Below are 23,061 nucleotides of genomic sequence, written 5' to 3'. Positions count from 1 at the left end.
TATCTGGCTCCACAGGCCAACTGTGAGCTCCTTCAGGGCAGGACTCACACAGGATCTGTCTCTGGCAGTGAAACAATATGGTGGCCAAGAATCCACTTGCTGGAGCGAAATTGCGTGGGTCCAGATACTGGTTATTCTGCTTCCTAGTCACGTGACCATGGTAGGGACCAGGTTGCTGGGAGGACTGAAGTAGGAGAGCGGGACTAGTGAGCCTAGAGTGGTGTCTGAGGCATACACTGGGTGCTCAGTGAATGCCTGCATGCCTCACCCCTGGATGGACTCTGCTGTCAGTCTGCAGGACAAGCTGCATGCACGGTGACACTGGTCATTCCAAGCTGGGAAGATGCCTGTGGTGTGACTGAGTAACCCAGGTTCCTGATGTAGAAGGACGAAGTCGGAGTTCTTAGACAAATTTTTCTCCTTGGTAAGATTGTAGTTGAAATATTTGGACACAATAAAGGAAACTTTTACTTAACCAGGCTAAGGGGGAAGAGTGGAAAAGAGTTCTATTGTTTTTATCTAAACAGTAACAGGCCACTAGCCATTTTAGGTTTCCCTTTTCATTACTAATCTCTTCACATTGAAGATTCATTTTGGGTCTTTTTTTCTCTATATATACAGAACAAAGTAAGGCAAGCTTAAAAATTCTTTATTTGAATCTTAGACAAAGAACAAGTATTGCATTGTAAAGACTTGCTTAAAACCGTGTAAGTCTGTTGTGGTTTCTTTATGCATCGTAAACCAATGCCATACTGCAGGAGAGACTGGTACCTCATCACTCCTCATCTTTAACCTGCTCTTAATGTAGCGTGGATGCAACCTCAGAAGGAAAACCCTGGTCAAAGGCTTGGTGAACACTCTCTCCTCTGGCTCTGATGGCTCCATGGGTGAAGCACGATGGGTCTTGGCCCAACCACACCTGCCAACAGGATGAGAAACAGGGAATTGCTGTCTTAAGGCCAGCAGTACCTGGTAGTTTTCATCTAAAGTTCTCTTTCCCCCTCTTAACCGATGACTGACCTGGCAATTAGGGCTGAGTGTGAGTTGAATGGTCTGATAGACAATGACTGTGAAAGTCAACCTAGCGGTCTCTCTCTGGGGTTTACCCCCCCTCCCGGGGGGGGGGCTAGATGAAGCCTCCTGGTTTAACTAGTGGTCACCAACGGTGCTGGGTGCAAGCAGCAAAACCGTATGCTGTCTGCTGACCTTGGCAAATGATAAACTATGATGTATTTACTTCTCAGTTCCCCAAACTAATAGAATTCTCTTAATGTGCTATACCTCTAATGCTTAAGTCAGAAAACCATTATGTCGAGACCAGGGCCACTATTTGGCAGCCGCTAGCCATGACATGATTCATGCACAGGACCAAATTTCCTGATCAAGATGTTTTTGTCATTCTTTTCATAACCTGACAGATAACACAACCATTAGAACAATCTGCTCAAAGCTCTAGACTTATCTAAAACTCTGTTTTAAGCTTAGTCACTAAAAATATAAGTTAACAGGCTACACTCTGATTTCTATTTTCAGGTAGAAAACGGCTTTTACATGCATAGTTCCATGGGGGCTCGAGCAACATCTGTTTGGGTAGTCCAGTATTCTGTCTTCCTAGAAAATTAAAAATCAACCACAACCCCTAGGGGTGGGTGACACAGAAGTTGTCCCCTCCCAAATGTGACTAGGGGTAGGAATGAAAACTTCTCACATTTACTTTCTTTAGGCTTTATTCTTGTTTTTAAGGTATGAATATAATTAGTGCTCATATTAGCAGCAAAGATCCTAATTTCTCCAAATTAGAATGACTCAGGAGGGACATAAATAACATTCTGGTAAAAATGTGGGGTCCAGAGGTGGTGATAAGCATCTGTCAATTCTAGCATTAAGCAATCTTGGGAGGTTAATGCACATGAAACAGCCAATGGGATGAAAGGCTTCATTCAAACTTCAGTTCCTTGGACTCTGCTGCCCATGGGGGTGCAGTGGACCAGGCTTCGCTGGGTGGAAAAGCGTCCATGAGGTCAGGCTGCAGTGGACGTGGGGTCTGACTGGCTCGTCGGTAAAAAGGGGTGACTTCTCCTAGGTAGCTGAGAGTAGAAGTCGCTTGGGAACTTTTCAGTGTTTGAAAGTCAGATATGGGTTTTTCCTTGTGCTATTTTTCTGCCAAGTTTCACAACCCGAGCTGAGTGAGAGGGCAAGAGCCAGAAAGTAGTGCAAACGTTGCAAGGAGCTGGAGAGGGGTACGGTTTCCATCACCCCAAAGGCCACAGCCACGGCGTCTCATCAGGGTCACTGCTGATGGGGGCTCATGCCCGGGGTCAGAGAGTCAGGCCAGGAAGGCTGGTCGGGACAGTGTCTCTTTAAAAAGGACGGAAACATCAGTTTGAATCCCAAGTTGCTTGTCTGTTTCTAAGTAATGTTTATTCAGAACACTCAAGGATGACTCATAACATTCCTGCTTTCAAATACCTCTGTGTCTACTTCTTGCTCACAAGAAGAGGCAAAGACGTGTCAGCTTGGCGCTGGAGCCTATAGTCCTTTAGGAAAAAGTTCGACGATGCTCTGAGATTTCATAATTACAGTTTGTTTTTTCGTTTTTGTTTTTTCACTTGTGAAAAGATAAACCTCACCCAGTAATGTAATGGAAAGCTTCTAAATGACAAGCATGGCAAACTTTTGATTCAAGATGATCCCTTTACAAATCCCAACTTTGGAAAGAGACCGTTTACACTACCAGGCTGATGGAGCTGTGTGTTCTGCTGGGGGGCTAACCCTGTGCTGGGGGGGCCCGACGCCTGACTCAGTAGTTAATACGAGGAACCATCCGCTGCCATGAAGCCTCCGCACGTGGGGCTTGCAAGCAGGTGGGAGAACTGGTCCCGGCCAGGCCCGCCGCCACTTCCTGGGGGAGGAGGGGTGGGGGGACAAAGGGAAGAGAGTCCCCTACCCCATGGGTGGACTTGCCTCCTCTAGTTTATCTAATTATCCCACAAACTTGCAAAATCCCACTTAATATAAAGTTAATAAATTTAGATGCACAGCCCCCATCATTCCTGGCTGCAATCCCCAAAAGGCGATTTCAACCTAAAACTAAACCCAAACAGCAGCTTAATTTATTTATCAGGCATAGCCACTTTCTCTTGCCCAACACGCCTAACTCATGCGAGCACAGAGGTTACGTCAGAACCGCTGTGGGGCCCAGGAATTCATAAGAGCTTTGACAGTAATTACAAAAGGAGATCACTGCCTCGTGGTTGTCACTCCCTCCCTTCCTGAGACTTCACCCTGAGGAGTGAAACCAGGGGGAGCGTGGGCGCGGCCCCGGGCTGCCGTGGGCGGTCAGGACTCCTTGCTGTTGGCACCTGCATCCCCACCTGCAGGAGAGGCATCCAGGTGGGCTGACGCGACATGACTGCCACGGTTGGTCGGAGCGGTCAGGGAAGCTGGGGTGGAGGGTGAAGGCTGAGCACAGGGCGAGAAGCGGGCGGTTGGCCTGTGGGTGAGGGTCCACGCACGGGAGAGGAAGCACCGTCTGTAAGGCCGTGCCCGCGGCCGCGGTGACAGTGGTGACAGCTCGGGCAGACTAGCAGCTTGGGACGGCCATGTCCCCTTGCCCCCTGGCCAGGGCCACGGCTACGTGCTTGGCTGGTGTGCAAGATGGGAGGAGACACTCCCGAGAGAAGGCTGTCCTGCCACGTTCAGGTCTTGTCCACATGGGCTTGGCGCCCATCAGAGGTGGAGCGGCCCCGGGGAAGGTGGTTCCCGTGTGGACGTCGCCCCGGACAGCAGCCGCAGTGGGGGCTGTAGCAGGCTCATGTGGGGGGCAGAGCGAGGCTTGTTAATGCCGCCAAACCCCAGATTCCTGGGGACCCGGGCAGCAGAGCGCCCCGTCGGCCGCTCGAAGTTACCCGGATCTCCTCGGGGCGCATCCAGCGGAGCTTGGGCACAGAGGTGCCACTGTCCAGAGGTGGAAGCCTGAGTGATTGTTCAGAATTATTTAGAAGCCAGGCCGACCCTTGCGGGCAGGAGGGGGCCGGCCGCAGGACACCCCACGGGACTCACACCCACAGTCCTTCCTCCTCCAACTCAGAGCAGTGGGAGGCCGGAGCGGGGACTGGAAGGGAAGAACACCGACCCAGGCAAGTGGATTAGGGGAAGAAGCTGTGTCTGCAGAACGAGTTCTAGCGAGAAAGTGCGAAGTTGCATAGGAGAACAGGAAGACTCACTTTAGAAACCGAAGGCAGAACACCAGAGAGGAGAAGAAAGTAGTCAAAAGTACAGTAAGATATGAGGGAACACAGTAGGGCTATTTTTTCTTTCTTTCTTTTTTTTTTTCTTTTTTTTTACCATGGGAGGACAAAAAAGTCAATTCCTTCACTGTCTATTCACTGGAGAAACTGAAAATTATTGCTGGATTGTGGAATGCACTCCCTGAACAGGAATCCAAGCTGGCCTGTCTGCAGAGTCTTAAGGAATAAATACCTGCCAATTCTCATGAGAAAAAAAAACTCGTTTGCTTAACATCACCCTGCGTGTTCCTTAGCCGAATTCAGTATCGTCATACTAGTAGAAGGTGTGTCGTGGGTGGGGATTCGCAGTAAAGCTGAAGGATTTGTCCCAGGGTCCTTGCGGACCTGCACCAGACGAGTACAGAGAACATATAAGCACATATGCTAACACTCGGTGGCCTCAGAATAAAAGGTTGCTGTGGCTTCCATTTTAACTCCAGTCACATCAAAACCTGCAGTGTTTGAAACGTGTGTTTTTTTTTTTTTTTTTTTTTTTTTTAAGATTTTTTTTTTATTTATTTATTTGAGAGAGAGAGAATGAGAGACAGAGAGCTCGAGAGGGAAGAGGGCAGAGGGAGAAGCAGACTCCCTGCCGAGCAGGGAGCCCGATGCGGGACTCGATCCCGGGACTCCAGGATCATGACCTGAGCCGAAGGCAGTCGCTTAACCAACTGAGCCACCCAGGCACCCGAAACGTGTGTTAACAGCTGGTTCCTCCTCCCTTGGCCCACGTGGACCCTGCTCTTCCCTGACAGTCTCTCCACCCCACTGCCCTGCGCCGGTGTCCCACACAGTTACGCACGCGCCGGCTCAGGCGGGAGCCACAATTCCCGGGCGAGGACCAACTTTACCCAGTTGGGATTTCTCCCTTTTACCTAAAGCCCTCAACTGTCTTGACCCTTTTGGGGGACGTTTTTGGCTGTTCTGGTTTTGAAATCTGTTTCCAATAAGCACAATATCCAGAATGGATTTGCATTAAATTAATAAAAACTCTAATTACTGGAAACATCAGTGTGCTGTACAGCTATAAATAAAAATCTCTATCAATAAGTGAAATGGCAGAGAAGGGAAGAAGATCTTATTTTAAAGAGGACTATTTAAACACAAAAGAAATATAGGAGGAAAAGCAATTTAGGAAGGTACATAAAAAATTCGACACCAGGCAGCAAGGAGGATGCAGGCAACATTTGCCGTGGGAGAAAGGCCACTGCCCTTGTGTCTGAGCATCAGTGCTTTCCCAGTAGAAGGGCAGACGGTGAAAAACAACTTTTCTTGCTACCCCTGGAACCCTACTGCAAGGCAGCTCTCGGCCTGCCACCAAGAGGGCGGACAGGAACAGGTCTCTCCCCTGCTCTCCAGCGCGGTGGGGGCAGGGTCCCACCGTGTTTTCTGGCGCAGCCTCAGAGGCTATTGTAATGACTCCGGGATGGTGCGGACAACATGGGCTGCTTCCGGGGCTGCTGGCGGGGAGCCGAAGAAGGTGTTGCTTTGATTCCTCTGCTGATCTCGGAGATAAGGGGGAACTGACGAGCTCTTGATGTGGAGGATCCGGGTGTCCATCACCTGACAGTCAATCTGCATCATCACTTCATAATCCTGCCCATTGATCACGTTCTCTGTGGGGAGGGAGACACACAAGGAATAAATATTCACCAGCATGTGCGATTCTACCATAAGCTTCAATCCCAGAGAGACCTAAATAAGCTTTATGGGTGTGAACTGCCAACAGGCTTTCTAGGGAACAGAGGGGCTCCATCAGTCACTAAGCGGAGCCACAGCTGGGATAGGTGCCAGGATGGCCTGTCCTCCTTGATTCCAGCTTCCCAACAACCTTTATCAGCCCGGTAAGGTCTTGGAGCAGTGGCAGAGTTCACCCCAGAGTATCTGTCCACAGATGTCATGTGAAGATTTCCGCGGTGGGTAGAGGGGAGAATACTTAAGCGCCTCTCCCCTTCAACAACGGGAAGGAGTAATTGTCAGAAGAACCAACCTACGGCGTGCACGGTCCCAGGAGACCCTGGCTGAGACCACTTGCCTCCCATTCATCAGCAGTGTTTCTAATTTCAATGAGAGAGTCCCAGTTACGAATTTAAGCCTTGGCCTTAGCAGCATAAAGTACAGTGAAGACCGACAACAAGGTGCAGACGTGACAATGATGTTCTTGCCCAGAGGGAAGTGTGGGATTCCGGAGTTTTTGATTCCGGGTATAAGAGACAAGGACGTTTCTAATTTGGGACTAGAGGCAGTGCTACAGGACTTGCAGGTAAACTAGAGGCGAGTTGCAGAGGGAACGGGAAAACCACATAGGGTTGCACTCACTTACCTGGTCTGGAGGAACCCATCCCAAGTTTAACACACACATGCTCTTACTTCCTAAGAGGATGAACGTGCTTTATTTTAGGGAGAGGGCAAATTATTTCCTGATTTGTAATTCTGGGTAGTCATTTTCCAACTTGTAGTCAATGAAACTTGGGCATAAGACTAAAGAGAATTGTAGGTAGACAGTCCCTCCAAGCCCAGCCGGCCATTCACAGCAGCGCAGTTAGGAGGTGTATGAACGTGGAATAATGCCAGCATCTCTGTCTGCATGTCCTCCGCGAATGCGGAGCTGGCAGTGGGGACCGGGTGAAGGCCTAGTCTTACTGTTGTGTTTATGAAGATGATATACAGCCAACCAGTGACTTTTATAATTAAACATCGGGCTTCTCTAGGACCAAGAATTGAATTTAAAGTAGAATTCTATTTTTTTGTTTTTACTTCAACACTGTGCACGCCAAGTATGATACATCTAGAGGAAGAAAATCCAAAGTTTGACATTTGATCTTCAGATTCCATTGTTATGTTTGGGAAAATTAAGCCATGGAGTGTGTCACAGTTTAGGACTTAACAGAAATCCTCTAATCCAGTGGGTCTTAAATCAGAGTCTAATGCATAGACTTCAGGGAGTCTGTAAGTTCCCTGAAATTGCATGCAGAATTTTATTTGTGTGTTCATTTTTCTGGAGAGGAGCCCCATCGGATTCTCAAAGGTGTCTATGACTTCCCAAAAGCTGAAAACTATTGGATCTAATAAGCTATCAAGTTTAAGTTCCTCGAGCAGATGTTATAGTCTATGTCAAAACCGATGGAAGACATCATTCCTCTACTTCTACTCACTGGCTATCTGCTCTTATTTTTAAAATATTCTTGGTTGATGAGTAATTTCTCATTACAAGTCTTGTAAATCTCTTCTATTATACTTGAAGCTAATTTCCTTCTTTCCCAGCCTTACTAGAGAATGAAGAACAGCTGGTTGCCCCTGCGCAGTAACTAACCCTACTATTCTTTAAGACCATTGCTATGGACACTTCAATTTTATGAGTCCTACAGACATGCAATGAAAATTAAGTCATTTGCTTAGCTTTTTTAAAAAACCAAGGTATAACTGATATAAAATATTATTTGTTTCAGGTGTGCACCCTGATGATTCCACATATTTATATACATTGCAAAATGATTACCACAGTAGGTCTAGTTATCATGTCACCATACAAAGTTAATATTATTGACTGTATTCCCCATGTTGTACATTAAATCCACACGACTTATTTATAACTACAAGCTTGCACTTCTTGATCTCTTTACCATTTTGCTCCCTACTCCAACCCACTTACCCCTCTGGCAATGGGCAATCTGTTCTCTATGAATCTGGGTTTGGTTTGGTTTGATTTTTTAAGAATCCACATATAAGTGGAATCTTGTGGTATATGTCTTTGTATCTGCTTATTTAACTGAGCATAACATCCATTAGGTCCATCCATGTTGTTGCAAAAGGCAAGATTTCTTTCTTTTTTATGGCTGAATACTATTCCACTGTATACACACACGTGCGCGCCACATCTTTATCCATTCATCCATCAATGGACAAGAAGGTTGTTTCCGTATCTTGGCTACTGTAAATAATGCTGCAATGCACACAGGGGTGCATATATCTTTTCAAATTAGTGTTTTCAGTTTCTTTAGATAGATAACCAGTAGTGGAATTGCTGGATCAGAGGGCACTTCTATTTTTAGTTTTTCGAGGAACTTCTATACCCTGTTCCACAGTGGCTGCACCAATTTACATTCCCATATATGAGGGTTTCCCACATCCTCACCAACACCTGTTGTTTCTTGTCATTTTGATAACAGCCATTCTGACAGGTGTGAGGTGGTGTCTCATTGTGTTTTTTTCATTTCTCTCATGATCAGTGATGTTGAGTATCTTTTCAAGTGCCTGTTGGCCATCTGGATGTCTTTGGAAAAATGTCTATTTAGATCCTCTACCATTTTTTTTTTTACATGACTTGGTTATAACATCTTGAGTCAAATTTTAACATCTGAACTGCAGTTTCATTGCTACTAAGATAATGAATAAACGCTCTACTTGATGTTTGTTTTACTGCTCTGCCCATTTTTTAACTGGATTTTTCTGTTATTGAGTTTGAGTTCTTTATATATTTTGGATATGAATACAACTGGATATATGATTTGCAAGTATCTTCCTCCATTGGGTAGGTTGCCTTTTCATTTTGTTGATAGTTTACTGTGCAGAGCTTTTTAGTTTGATGTAGTCCAATTTGCTTATTTTTGCTTTTTCCCTGTTGTCTTTGGAGTCAAATGCAAGAAAACATCACTGAGATGGATGTCACGGAGTTTACCACCTATGTTTTCTTCTGGGAGTTTTATGGTTTCAGGTCTTCAAGTCTTTAATGCACTTTGAGTTAATTTTTCTATATGGTATAAAATAATGGTCCAGTTTCATTCTTCTGTGTGTAGCAGATCTAGGTTTCCCAACACCATTTACTGTCTCTTCTCCCTTGGGTATTCTTGCTTCATTTGTCAAAAATTAATGAACCATATTCGTGAAGGTTTATATCTGGGCTCTTGAATCTGTTCCACTGATCTTTGTGTTTTTGTGCTAGTGCAATACTGTTTTGATTACTATAGCTTTGTGTTCTAGTTTAAAATCAGGGAGCATGATACCTCTGGCTTTGGTCTTTCTCAACATTGCTTTGAGTATCCAGGGTCTTCTGTAGTTCCACATAAATTGTAAAATTACTTGTTCTAGTTCTGTGAAAAATGCTATTGGCATTTTGATAGGAATGGTAGTAAATCTGTAGGATGCTTTGGTTAGTATGGCTATTTAACAATATGAATTCTTCCAATCCATGAGATGACATATCTTTCTGCTTATCTACATCTTCTTCAATTTCTTTCATTAATGGCTTAGAGTTTTCAGTATACAGGTCTTTCACCTCCTTGGTTAAATTTATTCCAAGGTGTTTTATTCTTATTGATGTAACTAATTGGGATTATTTTCTTGATTTCTCTGACAGTTCATTATTCATGTATAGAAACAACAGATTTTTGTATATTGATCTTGTATCCTACAACTTCACTGAATTCATCAATACTAATTCTTTTTTTTTGTGTGGTCTTCAGTGTTTTCTATTTTGTAGTATTATGTCATCTGCAAATAGTGATAGTTCTACTTCTTTCTTTCCAATTTGTATGCCTTTTATTTCCTGCCTAACTGCTGTGGCTAGAACTTTCAATACTATGTTGAATAAAAGTGGTGAGAGTGGGCACCCTTGTCCTGTTCCTTGTCTTAGAGGAAAAGTTTTGGCTCTTTACCATTGAGTATGATGTTAGCTGTGAGTTTGTGATATATGGCCTTTATTATGTGGAGGTGTGCTCTCTTTTTTTTTTTTCCAAAAAATATTTTAGCTCGTGAGTGCAGGGGGAGGGGTCATGGGAGAGGGAGAGAGAGAGAATCCCAAGCAGACTCCATGCTGAGTGCAGAGCCTGACCAGGTGCTCCATCCCACAACCCCGAGATCATGACCCAAGCCAAAATCAAGAGTCAGACACTCAATTGACTGAGCCACCCAGGCGCCCCTTTCTTTTCAGATTTTTATTTAAATTCTAGTTAGTTAACGTATAGTGTAATACTGGTTTCATGAGAATTTAGTGATTCATCACTTACATGTAACACCCAGTGAGGTATGCTCTTTCTATATCTACTTTGTTTAGAGTTTTTGTAAGTGGATGTTTGATTCTGTCCAAGCTTTTACTGCATCTCTTGAGATGATCATATAATTTTTATCTTTCCTTTTTTAATGTGGTGTATCATGTTGATTAATTTGTGATTGTTGAACCATCCTTGCATCCCTGCAATGAATCCCACTTGATTGTAGTATATGATCATTTTAATGTATTGTTCAATTTGCTAATATTTTGTTGAGGATTTTTACATCTATGGTCATCAGGGATATTGTCTTACAATTTTCTTTTCTTGTGGTGTCTTTGTCTGGTTTTGGTATCTGGGTAATGCTGGCCATGTAAAATGAGTTTGAAAGCATTCCTTCCTCTTCAATTTTTTGGAAGAGTTTTGAGAAAGATGGATATTAAATCTTTAAATGTTTCGTAGAATTCACTAGTGAAGCCATCTGGCCCTAGACTTTTGTTTGTTTGGAGGTTTTTGATTACTGATTCAATTTTCATAATTGCTCTACTCAGATTTTCTGTTTCTTTGTAGTTCAGTCTTGGATAATTGTGTTTCTATATATTTATTCATTTCTTCTAGATTGTCCAATTTGTTTGCATATAATTGTTCATAGTATTTTCTTATGATCCTTTGTAATTTCTGTGTAATCAGTTTAACTTTCATTTCTGAAATTATTTATTTGAGCCCTCTCTTGGTAAGTCTAGCTAAAGGTTTGTCTATTTTGTTTATCTTTTCAAAGAACCAGCTCTTAGTTTCACTCATCTTTCCCATTATCTTTTTAGTCTCTATTTCATTTATTTCTACTCTGACCTTTCTTTCCTTCTACTAACTCTGTGCTTTGTTCTTTTTCTAGTTTCTTTAGGTATAAATTGTTTGAGATGTTTCTTGAAATAAGCCTGTACTGTTATGAACTTCCCTCTTTTGCCCATCTCACAGATTTTACGTTTGTTTTCATTTATTTCTAGGTATTTTTTAATTTCACCTTTGACTTCTTCTATGACCCAATAATGTGTTGTTTAATCTCCACATATTTGTAGTTTTTCTAGTATTCTTCTTGTAATTGATTCCTAATATCATACTACTGTGGTCAGAAAAGATGCCTGAAAGGATTTCAACCTTCTGAATTTACTGAGACCTGTTTTGTGGCCTAATATGTGATCTACCATGGAGAAGAATGTTCATTCTGCTGCTTTTGGATGTAATCTTCTGTATACATCTATTAAGTCCATCTGGTCTAGTGTGTCATTTAAGGCTGATGTTTCTTTATTGATTTTCTGTCTTGATGATCTATCCATCAATGTTAAGTATTGCTGTCAATTTCTCTCTTTCAGTTGGTTAACACTTTATGTATTTTGGTCCACCTACATTGGGTGCATATATACTTATAAATGTTATATCTCCTTGCTAGATTGACCCCTTTATCATTATGTATTTCCCTTCTTTGCCTTTTACTATTCTTTAGCCACTCTATGTCTTTTGACTGGAGAATTTATAGTCTGTTTACATTTAAAGTGACTATATTGAGAGGAATGTACTTATTGCCATTTTGTCAACAGTTTTCTTTCTTTCTTTTTTTAAGATTTTATTTATTTGACAGAGAACGAGCCACAGCAAGAGAGGGGACACAAGCAGGGGGAGTGGGAGAGGGAGAAGCAGGCTTCCCGCGGAGCGGGGAGCCCGATGTGGGGCTCGGTCCCAGGACCCTGGGATCATGACCTGAGCCGAAGGCAGACGCTTAACAACTGAGCCACCCAGGCGCCCCTGTCAACTGTTTTCTGGCTGTTTTTGTAGTTTCTCTGTTTCTTTCTTTTTCTTACTTCCCTGTGGTTTGATGACTTTCTTTAGTATTATATGCTTAGATTCCGTTCTCATTTTCTTTTGTGTATTTACTGTAAGTTTTTGTTTTGTGGTTACCATGAGGCTCACATACATTATCCTATGTATGTAACAGTCTACTTTAAGTTGATGGCAACTTAAATTTGAACACTTGCCACAATTCTACATTTTTAACCCCTCCTCCCCACATTCTGTCTCAGATGTCACATTTTACATCTTTTTACGTATTCCTTAACTATTGTAATTTTAGTTGATTTTATTACTTTTGTGTTTTAGCTTCATCCTAGCTTTGTAAGTGAATGAATCCACTATTTTTACTATAGATTTAGCTTTTCTGGTGAGATTTTTACTTTCATAGGTTTTCTTATTAATTACTGCCATTTCTTTTCAGTGTAAAGAAGTTCCTTTAACATTTCTTGAAAGGCTGGTTTAGTAGAGATGAGCTGCTTTAGCTCTTGAAGCTCTCCTTCAATTCTGAACAATAACCTTGCTGGGTAGAGTATTCTTGGTTGGAAGTTCTTTCCTTTCAGCACTTTGAATGTCATGCCACTCACTTCTGGTCTGCAAAGTTCCCACTGAAAAATCTGATAGCCTTATGGGGTTCCCCTTGTACATGACAATTTATTTTTCCCTTGCTGCTTTTAAGGGTCCATCTTTAACTTTTGACATTTTAATTTATAATGTGTCTTGGTGTGGATCTCTTTGGGTTCATCTTTTTTGGAATTCTCTGGGATTCCTGGATCTGGATGGCTGTTTCCCTCCACAGAGTTTTCTGCCCCTCTCTTTCTTCTTCTGGGAACCCTATAAAGTGAATGTAATTCTACTTGATGTCCTTTTGGTCCCTTAAAGTTACTTTCATTTTTAGAAATTCTTTTTTCTTTTGGCTGCTCTGTCTGGGTGAGTTCCCTTGTTTTGTCTTCCAGCTCATTGATCCTTTTAATGTTTTGCCCAGCCTGCTGTTGAACCCCTGTAGTGTATTTTTTAGTTATTTTGTTTTTCAGGTCTGTGGATTTCTGTTTGGTACTTTCTTACATTTTCTTTCTCTTTGTTGAAGTTCTGCGTTCATCCATTCTTCCTCTGAGTTTGGTAATCATCTTCATTGACCATTATTTTAAATTCTTTATCAATAGATTACTTATCTCTGAATCATTAAAGTCTTTTTTTCTGAGGTTTTGTCTTTTTCTTTCATTTGGAACATATTTCTTTGTTCCCTCATTTTACTTGATGCTCTGTGTTTCTATGTATTAGGCGAAGTAGCTACCTCTCTCAGTCTTGAAGGAGTGGCCTGTGTACGTGATAAACCGCCTCATTCAACCTTGCCCTAGCTCTTGATTTTCTCTTGAACCTTTGTGAAGGTCTAAACCACCTGATTAATTCTTGAGATGTACGTGTTGTTGGGAGTGTGCCAAGACCTGTCAGTGCTCTAGGGGGAGGAATCTCATTTAGCACCTGGTTTCAGGCAGTTGGAAGCAAAATCCCTCAGGCCAACAGCTTTTAAAATAGTCAAGTAGATACAGTCCTGTGGGGTTACAACTGTAATCCCTGATGGCCTCCAGACCAGGAGTCTAGAGGTATTGCTGGGGCAACAGCTGTAATAACTGGGGTCCAGATAAATGTATAAGCTCCTTTCTGGGAGGTCTTACAGAGCTGTAGTGAGGCCAAGGGGATGTACAAGGTGGTATCTCCCTGGCTTACATTCCCTAGGAGCACCTCATTAGCCTCGAGATGTGTGGGAAACCTGAAGCCTGTCCCTCAGGCTGAAGCTCCAGGATAGCAGGTCTTTTCCCCAGGAAGACTGAGGTTGTGTTTTCCCCAGGAAGACTGAGGTTGTGTGTTTCAGTCTGCTGTCTGTGCAGTGCTCTAGGGGTGGTGGCCTGCCAAGAACTGTATTCCCAACTGTCACTTCCCATGGAGCTCAGGAACACCAGCCCCCTTGGCCACTAGGGCCAGGCGATCAAGGGGGCATCCCCTGTGTAGACTGTGTGTACCTGCTGGCTTGAACTAGGCAGGGGGAGAGTGTAGGGGGCAGGGCATACTCGCCGGCTTCAGAAAGGCGGCAGGAAAGTGAGCATGCCTGTGGACTTAGGACTGTAGCAGGAGAGGGCCTTGCCTGTGGGAGCGCACCAGCTTGAGGCCGGGAGGAGGAGAATGCTGCAACCACGGCTGGCTTGGCGCTCACCTGCCCTGGCCAGGGAGAGGGGGAGTGCTGCAGCTGCCCGCACTCTCTGGCTTCAGCAAGGCAGGGGGACAGTGCTGAGTCCAAGCTCACCTACCTGTGTACTGGCGGGGGGGGGGGGGAGGGGAGAGGGGGTGCAAAACTGGTATCACCAGTGCCTCTCCTCCAAGGACAGTTTCAGCTGTCCCCTGCCCCTCCAGCTTTTTTTTTTTTTTTTTTAAGATTTATTTATTTGACAGAGACAGCAAGAGAAGGAACACAAACAAGCAGGGAGAGTGGGAGAGGGAGAAGCAGGCTCCCAGGGAGCCGTGTCCCAAAACCCTGGGATCATGATCTGAGCCAAAGGCAGACGCTTAATGACTGAGCCACCCATGAATTTCCTCCTCAGCTAGTCTAAGCGTTTTCAAATGGCTGTTTTTCCCCTGGGCCTTGGGGTGAGTGAGACTGTAAGTGAGTACTTTAAAAGGGGCATCTCCGTTTCTGCAGCACTTTGGGTCTCCTGGACATCAGCCCCGCTCATTTTTTAAGCCAGATGTTCTGGGGGCTTTTTCTTCAGTGCAGATCCCAGGGGTTGGGGTGCCTGATGTGGGGCACCAACCTCTTGGTCCTCTGGGAGAAGCACCAGGCTGGTGAGATCCTTCCCTATTGTCTGTCACTGTGCTGGGGATGGGGTTTTGGTAAGACTGTGTGTCTACCTCTCTCACCCATCTGGATGTGGTCTTTCTTCCTTTGTTGTGGAAAAGCAGTTCATCTAGTTTTCAGAGGGAAATGCTCCTTATGCAGCTGTAGGCTTGGTGGGGCGGGGGAGTGGGGGGCGGGCGGTGTCAGGTGGTGTCAGGATCTTCCTACATTACCACCTTGTGGAAGTCATTTGCTTATCTTTAGAGAATTACATCTGAATGCCTGTAAGTTAGCCAACGTTTCCTATCGAAGTGTTTTCCAAGTACACAGGCGGCTACAGCCCTCTGGAAGAGACAACCTCATGGATTTGGAACCATTTCACTTAGAACATGTGCTGGGCCCAGCTTTCTAGGTGTCACACCAATCATTTGCTTTTGGAACCAGAGTCACTCCGTTTCAGAAAAACGAAAAGGTTGTGTGTGTGTGAGTGCAGGAATGCACACACACGCACACGGGGGCATATATGAGCCGATAATGGAAAACACCTGTATTAGAGACACGCAGCACACATTATTAATTTTTACTGCTTTTCTGGATTAACTTGGAATCCAGATGACAATTTAAGATCAAGACTAGGTGCCCTCATAGAGCCCAAACCACCTGCAAAAGTCATTACAGCCCACATGCCTGAGAGAGAAACAGAGAGCGCGTGCACATGCACGGGGCAGAGGGAGAGGGAGAAGCAGACTCCCTGGCTCAACGGGGGTAGGGGTTGTCTCAATTGATCCCAGGACTCTGGGATCATGACCTGAGCTGAAGGTAGACGCTTAACCGACTGAGCCACCCAGGTGACTCAGACAAGGTGTCATCTAGATGGCCATAAAAATGGGTTGTGTTCTTCACTCCCTTCTGAAGGCAATAACTTCTGGGGCAAGGAAACAAGCAGCATTATCAGAAGAAAACCACCAGAGAGGATGTGAATGCCTTCAGCTGGATTCAGAAAGCCCCTTCTGCGTGACAAGCTGGGTACTTCGGGTGTGAAGTGCCGTCCTGTGGGGAACCCCAAGTTACCCAAACCTCTGAAGAACAGATCAGGGGGCTAGAGCGATGATCTTCCATCCACCTTGTGGGACCTCACTGAAGAGTTCTTGGGGTGTTTCAGGACTGACCCCCTTGGACAGTCAGTGAGACCACCTCACCACTACTGATGAGGTTTGCATTATTTTACTTAAAGGAGGCCAGACTGGCAAATAGCTTATGATAACTCCTGATCCCTCTCCTGGGCTGTGAGGCGTCTGTTCACGGTACACTTCCAGGAGCAGCACAGAGGCTCTGAAACTCCCCTCAAAAGGGCAGGCAGAGCTCCTGTGACCCTTTAACTATAAGGTTTTGAGTGTGGTTAATAACTGACCACCCCTGGAAAGGATAGCATTTTTAACTACTGCCCGTCATTTGTGCCTCAGTGTGAATAAAGAGGACCAGGGCAGGTTCTACTGGAGATGAGAACCGGAAGACTCTGGTGGCTCCGGGAGGCAGGTAAGGACAGGCCTCTGAAGGAGGACGCGGAAGGCGGACTGCTCACCTGCGCCACAGGCCAGGTCTCCACTGCGGACGTGCAGCGCCCTCGTCAAAAGCGCATCAAGGCGCAGGGGCTTTCTGACAGGGGAGAGCGGGGCAAACATCCCACTAGAAGGTTGTGAGAGCCGAGTTATGTGACAGGACTGCTAAGCTGTTTTTGTGTACTTAATGAAGAAAGACCTTGACTGTTTGGGGAAAGTTGACCCAAAAGGAACAGCATGGAGTGAAATGTTAAAGCTCGCTCTCCCTCCTCTATCAGCAAACACGTGGGTACCGCACGAGTGACACAAGGAATCTTCTGTTCTGGGCCTCCTGAAGTAAGCAGGGTGAGATGAAACACTGACTGGAGTCAGGAAAAAGGTGTAAAAAATGAATACTTTAAATTCAAAATGAATCAGGCATATAAAAAGGAAAAGAAACGAAGGGCTTCGAATATGAACATGAAGCTGTGATTCTGAACACTTGGGTAGGGTTGAGGAAGCAGAAGATGCGCCTGGACACAGGAGGTGGAAAAACTCCGGGCAGTGTGGAATTTTGAGCAGCCTGTAAAAGCACAAGAACCACAAGTGGCCTGCCAAGAGGTTCTCAGCTGGGAGGTGGCCAACACACATGCCAGAACCTGGACCCTAAACGGAATTAAAGATCCCAAAACGGACAGAGTATGATCTGAAAAAGTCACAAGACTTCAATGCTTTGCAAAGAAGCATATAGGATAAAACCGATTTCTCCTGGGAATCAGATGCTAATCCTAACAAGAGGTAGTTGGCTCTGCGTCAGCTAGGCTGGGGACAGGTGGTGACAGGCTGTTGGTGTCTGTGCCTGAATCTGGTGGGGGTGTGTGTGTGTGCAGGGGGAGGCATGGAAAGGAGATAAATCACAAGAGAAACCTTCAACCAAGACAAACAAAAGGAAAAATAAGGAAAGCAGCCCGAAAGGGGAGACCTAGTAGTGGAAGGGAACAGAAGGCGGGACTACAACGAACAAGGTGAGTGTCACGGCGTACGGAGGCTTTCCAGAATGTCCCTAAGCTGACTCCACTACACCTGTCAATCTTCTCTCCAGTTCTCAACTTGAGTCTGGTTTTGACCATCCCAACACACCATGCATTGGATCTCCATGGGTATTTTTTCCTCTACTGGGAAAAGTAGCCCCTTCTGCTCTTCTTCACCCAAATTCTCCATCCAGTCAAATTCCATTAATCCTTTAAGGCCCATTTCAAGTCCCACTTCTAAGAAACCTTCCATGAGAGCTCCACCATTGATTTTTTTTCTTTATAACCAATATATAAATGGTCTACTTTATTGCACAATGTCAAAGTACTTACAAAAAGAGCTCTGGCTCCTTTAAGCAAAGTCTGGCATTTCTGAATGTGGGGCAGGGAGCGAGTGGTGCAAGTCGAACTCTCCCTCCTCAGCTGGTTACAGCACTAACAGTCCCACTGCAGATGGGGACACAGTTGTGCTTCTGACTTGAAGAGTCTTTTTGGAGACGTAAGGACCACACGCAGGCACAGAGTTCCTTGCAACCACCATGTCTGCCCTTTGCCAGAAAAAATTAAAAGCAGAGTGTCTCTGAGGGGGCAGATTTGGGGTTGGGAGTGTCCAAAGGCAGGGAGACCAGCAGGGAGGGAGGAATATCATATGTTTCACTGTAAGACACACCAGAATTTGTTAAATATTACTCAGGTGTTATGGACACCGAGCAACTGGGAGTCAGATGAAAAAGAGCTTATCTAATTATTAGAGCTATAGTAATTTCACAAAAAAGGTGTGGGCCTAGAATCCTGCATACAAAAACCATTAACCCTTACAGGGCACATGGAGTGGTGATGATGAAGCGAACTACCAGAATTTACTGGGCAGGGGCCAGGATGCTGGACAATCTGCAAAGCCCAGGCATGGTACCGCATCTCATACTCACATAGGTAAAAACAAAACAAAAAAACCCTGATCGTTACTATATTAATCAAGATAGAACCTCGCCGTTTTACATTTAAATTACTTTTATATAGGTTTTCCTAGTCAGTGTGGCTTCAGAATACATTCTTATAACTATTCCACTCTGCTGGGAATATTGTTTCTTTCTGAACTCAAGAAATCACACCACCTGTGGCAAAAACACCCCTGGTGTCTGGGGCAGCACCAGGCCACACGAGTATCCGTCTGCATTTCTAGCTGTTGCACCCACTGATAGCACGCATCAGTGCCAGCACCTGACTTCTTCACTACCTCTTCTAATACCAGCATTATAATATATAGTGCCTGAACATTATATTTTCATGGATTCAACAAATATTTATTGAATTTCTACCATGTGCCAGGTACTAAGGATCTCGAGTAGTGAACAAAACGGGAAAAGAAATTCCTGTCCTCGTAGAGCTTACTTCTTATAAAATGAGAGAGAAGGTGGAGACAGAAAATAAGCACACAGAATGTGAAACCAGGCTATGGAGGAGAGCAAAGCATGGAAGGTGGTTGGGGAGTGTGGGTGGGTGGGGAGGGGCATGCAGTTTTAGACACGGTGCCGAGGGTGCCTCTCCTAGAGGGTGATCTCAGAGTAAAGACCTCAGGAGGTGAGGGGTGAGCCATGCAGCCATCACGGGGAGAGTCATGTGCGCGTCAGAGATTCTAGAAAGACACTTAGTGGAGAAGAGCAACAAGTGGTAGGAAATAGAGGTGAGGACTGACTGGCAGGAGGAAAAGGGGTTAGAACTACGATTTGGGGAGCTGTTTGCAGACAGAAAACAGACGGCATCCTGGGACCAAATGGTATCACTGTTGAGGAAAGAATGATGGGAACACGTGTGTTAAGGATGAGCATGAAGAGAAAAGGTGGGGTTTGTGGCTTCATCAGATCACTGAGAATACCTCTGAGAACCAAACTCAATTTGTAACCAACCAACCTACCTTCCTTCCCCAGTATTTGAGCACTGATTACAGGCCAGGCACTGTTACAGACTCTTATAAACATTAGATCCCAGTTTCTGTACCCAATTAAACCTAGAGAGCATCTTCTAAAGGAAAATGGACACATGACGGGTCACAAAACTGCCAGTCAACATTTACTGAGTGCTTTAAACTGCGAGGAATTACAGAAGAAAATGGGATTTCTTCCCTTACATAGCTTACTGGACCCGTTGCAAAAGCAGAATTTAAAATATTTAAAATATTTAAAACATTTAAAATATTGGCAGTCCAAGACGGCAGCATAGGAAGATCCTGAACTCAACCTCCTCCCATGGACACATTGCATCTACATCTACATATAGACCAATTCCTCCTAAGGAAGCACTGAGGGCTGACTGAACAACTTCTGCACAGTAAACAACAGAGGGAGCACACAGAGAATGGCAGGAGAGGGAGACATGGTAATGATGGGAACCTCACCCCTGGAGTGGCAACCTATAGCAGGAAGGGATATCGCTGAAGGGCCCTCATGCAGACTTGGCCACCTTGGGGCACAATGAAAAAAGAGCAGTTTAAAGGGCAACTAGACTATAAGTGAAAGAAATCCACTTACTAACCCTACAGTATCTGCCCAAAGGGTAGGAAACTGCTGAACTCTCTCTGGGGTTGGAGAGGCCAAGCAGTGCAATTTTTTATGTCCGCTCCCTGCCACCCATCAAATCATAATAGCTTAGGTGGGAGCAGGGTCAGGCACTCTAACCAACCTGCTAGGGTCACCCTAGTACGCCCTGGGATCACACCAGCTCCAGCTGTCCATCCCCCCAGGGTGATCCCAGCATGGCACCCCCAGGAACATCTGGTCTTACCTGACCTAGCTGCTCTGCCAAGAAGGGCCCCAAAATGGAGCACCCTGAGACCCTCCCCCCCACAGCTCATGCCCACCTCAGCTCCAGCCATCCATCAAGGTGACCCTAACTCAGCAGGCCCAGCAGGCCACCCTCCCCCCAGGCCTGAGCTCACGCCAGCTCCAGCTGTCCTACCAGGGTGGCCTCAGCACAGAGCGCTCTGGGACTCCTTGGCTCATGCCCCCACTAAAGATCTGGTCATCCCACCAAGGTGATCCCAGCATGGAGTGTTCGGGACACCCTAACCCACACCTGCTCCAGCTTTAGCTGGTCTGCCAAAGGGGCTAGGCATACTACACATGGGACACTCCCATATAAGGCCACTCCTTCAAGGCCAGGAGAGACAGCTGATCTGTCTTATGCACAGAAACAAACACAAAGTCAAGCAAAATGAGGAGACAAAGGAATATGTTCCAAATGAAAGGACAAGATAAGATGCCAGGAAAAAAACCCTAATAAAAACAGGGAGTAAGTAACTTACCTGACAAAGAGTTCAAAGTAATGGTTGTAAAGATGGTCACCAAACTTGAAAGAAGAATGGAGGAACAGAGAACTTTAACAAAGAGTTAGAAAATATAAGACAAAACCAATCATAGCTGAAGAACACAATAACTAAAATGAAATACAGGAGAGGGAATCAATAGCAGATTAGATGAGACAGAAGAATGCATCAGCGATCTGGAAGACAGAATAGTGGAAATCACACAACCAGAATTACAACAAAAAAGAACAGTTTAAGGGACCTCTAGGACAACATCAAGCACATGAACACTCCTCTCATAGGGGTCCCACAGGAAGAGAGAGCCAGGGACTGAAGATAATGGCTGAAAACTCCCCTACGGGAAGGAAACATACATCCAGGTCCAGGCAGCAGAGAGTGTCCAGAACAAGATGAACCACGGATCCACACTAAGACGTGGTATAATAAAGTGGCAAAAGTTAAAGAGGAAATCTTAAAGGCAGCAAGAGAAAAACAGATACAAGGAAAACCCCATAACTACCAGCTGATCTTTTAGCAGAAACTCTACAGGCCAGAAGGGAGTGGCAGGATATATTTAAGGCACTGAAAAGGAAAAACTTATAACCAAGAATACTCTAACCAGCAAGCTTATCAGTTAGAATTGAAGGAGAGAGAATTTCCCAGACAAGCAAAAACAAGAGTTCATCACCACTAAACCAGCTTTACAAGAAATGGTAAAGTGTCTTCTCTAAGCAGAAAAGGCCAAAGCTAGAAATAAGAAAATATATGAAAGAAAAATATCTCACTGGTCAAAGCAAATATATAGTAAAGGAAGTGGATCAGCCACTTAAAAAGCTAGCACAAAGGCTAGAAGACAAAAATAGTAAAATCAACTAACTACAATAAGTGGGTAAGGTATACACAAAATAAAAACATGTAAAATATGACATCAAAAACAAAATGTGTGTGCGGGGGAGTAAAAACACAGTGCTTTCTCAACGAGTTCAAACTTAAGTGACTATCAGCTTAAAACAGACTGCTATATATGTATAGGTTGACATATAAGAACCATATGGGAAACACAGCCCCAAAATCTACAATACACACAAAAAAGAAAGGAACCCAAATATAACACTAAAGAAAACAAGCCAGAAGGGAAAAGACCAAGAGAAAAAGAAAGGAACAGAGAAAAACTACAAAAACAACAAAATGGCAATAGTAAGTACTTATTAATAATTACCCTAAATGAAAATTGACTAAATGCTCCAATCTAAAGACAAAAAGTGATTGAATGGATTAAAAAACAAAACAAAACAAAAAACAAACCAAGACCCATCTATATGCTGCCTGCAAGAGACTCACTTCAGATCTAAGGACACACACAGACAGTGAAGGGATAGAAAAAGATACATAATAGGAAAAAAAAAAAAAAGCTGGAGTAGCAATACTCATATCAGATGAAAGAGACTTTAAAACAAAGATTCTAGGGGTGCCTGGGTGGCTCAGTTGTTAAGCATCTGCCTTCAGCTCAGGGCATGTTCCCAGGGTCCTGGAATGGAGCCCTGCGTTGGGCTCCTTGCTCAGAGGGAAGCCTGCTTCTCCCTCTCCCACTCCCCCTGCTTGTGTTCCCTCTCTCACTGTCTCTGTCAAATAAATAAATGAAATCTTTAAAAAACAAAAAGATTCTAACAAAAGACAAAGGGGGTATTATAAAATGATAAAGGAGTCAATCCAAGAAGGATGTAACATTTGTAAGTATTTATGTACCCAACACAAGAGCACCAAAATATATAAAGCAAATATTAACCTAAAAGGAAAAAAGGGACAGTAATACAATAGTAGTAGGGGACTTTATTTTTTAAATTATTTTTTAAAGATTTTATATATTTGTGAGTGAGCATGTGTGAGCAGGGGGAGGGGCAAAAGGGGAGGGAGAGGGATAAGCAGACTCCACGCAGAGCATGGAGCCCAATGTGGGGCTCAGTCTCACCACCCCAAGATCAAAACCTGAACCGAAATCCAGAGTTGGACAGTCAACTGATTGAGCCACCCAGGCACCCCTACTAGGGGACTTTAATACTCCACTACATCAACAGATCATCCAGACAGAAAATCAATAAAAAAAAACATTGGCCTTAAGTGACATATTAGACCAGATGGACTTAATGGATATATATATATATATATATATATATATATATGGAAGGGCACCTGGGTGTCTTAGTTAAGCATCTGACTCTTGATTTTGGCTCAGGTCATGATCT

The 23,061-nt window shown here is 44.4% G+C and overlaps 1 protein-coding gene across 4 annotated transcripts in view; it reads right to left on the bottom strand.

Moving 5' to 3' along the window:
- Positions 1 to 633: 633 nt before the first annotated feature.
- The window catches only part of ATF6 (activating transcription factor 6), a 212,680-nt gene continuing 190,252 nt past the window's right edge, over positions 634 to 23,061 (bottom strand). For 3 of the 4 annotated variants that reach the window (XM_064593816.1, XM_045876783.3, XM_064593812.1), the window contains one exon: positions 634 to 5,905. In XM_064593816.1, the coding sequence (XP_064449886.1) occupies positions 5,697 to 5,905 (209 nt within the window). In that variant the 3' untranslated portion in view covers positions 634 to 5,696. The remainder of the gene's footprint in view (positions 5,906 to 23,061) is intronic. The other variant, XM_064593814.1, reaches the window with a different exon arrangement.

This window comes from Mirounga angustirostris, unplaced genomic scaffold (assembly GCF_029215605.1).
Source record: "Mirounga angustirostris isolate CCGP_5_RB_7025 unplaced genomic scaffold, mMirAng1.0.hap1 SCAF_6, whole genome shotgun sequence".
Lineage (NCBI taxonomy): Eukaryota > Metazoa > Chordata > Mammalia > Carnivora > Phocidae > Mirounga > Mirounga angustirostris.
This window is presented reverse-complemented; position numbering and strand designations above follow the sequence as displayed.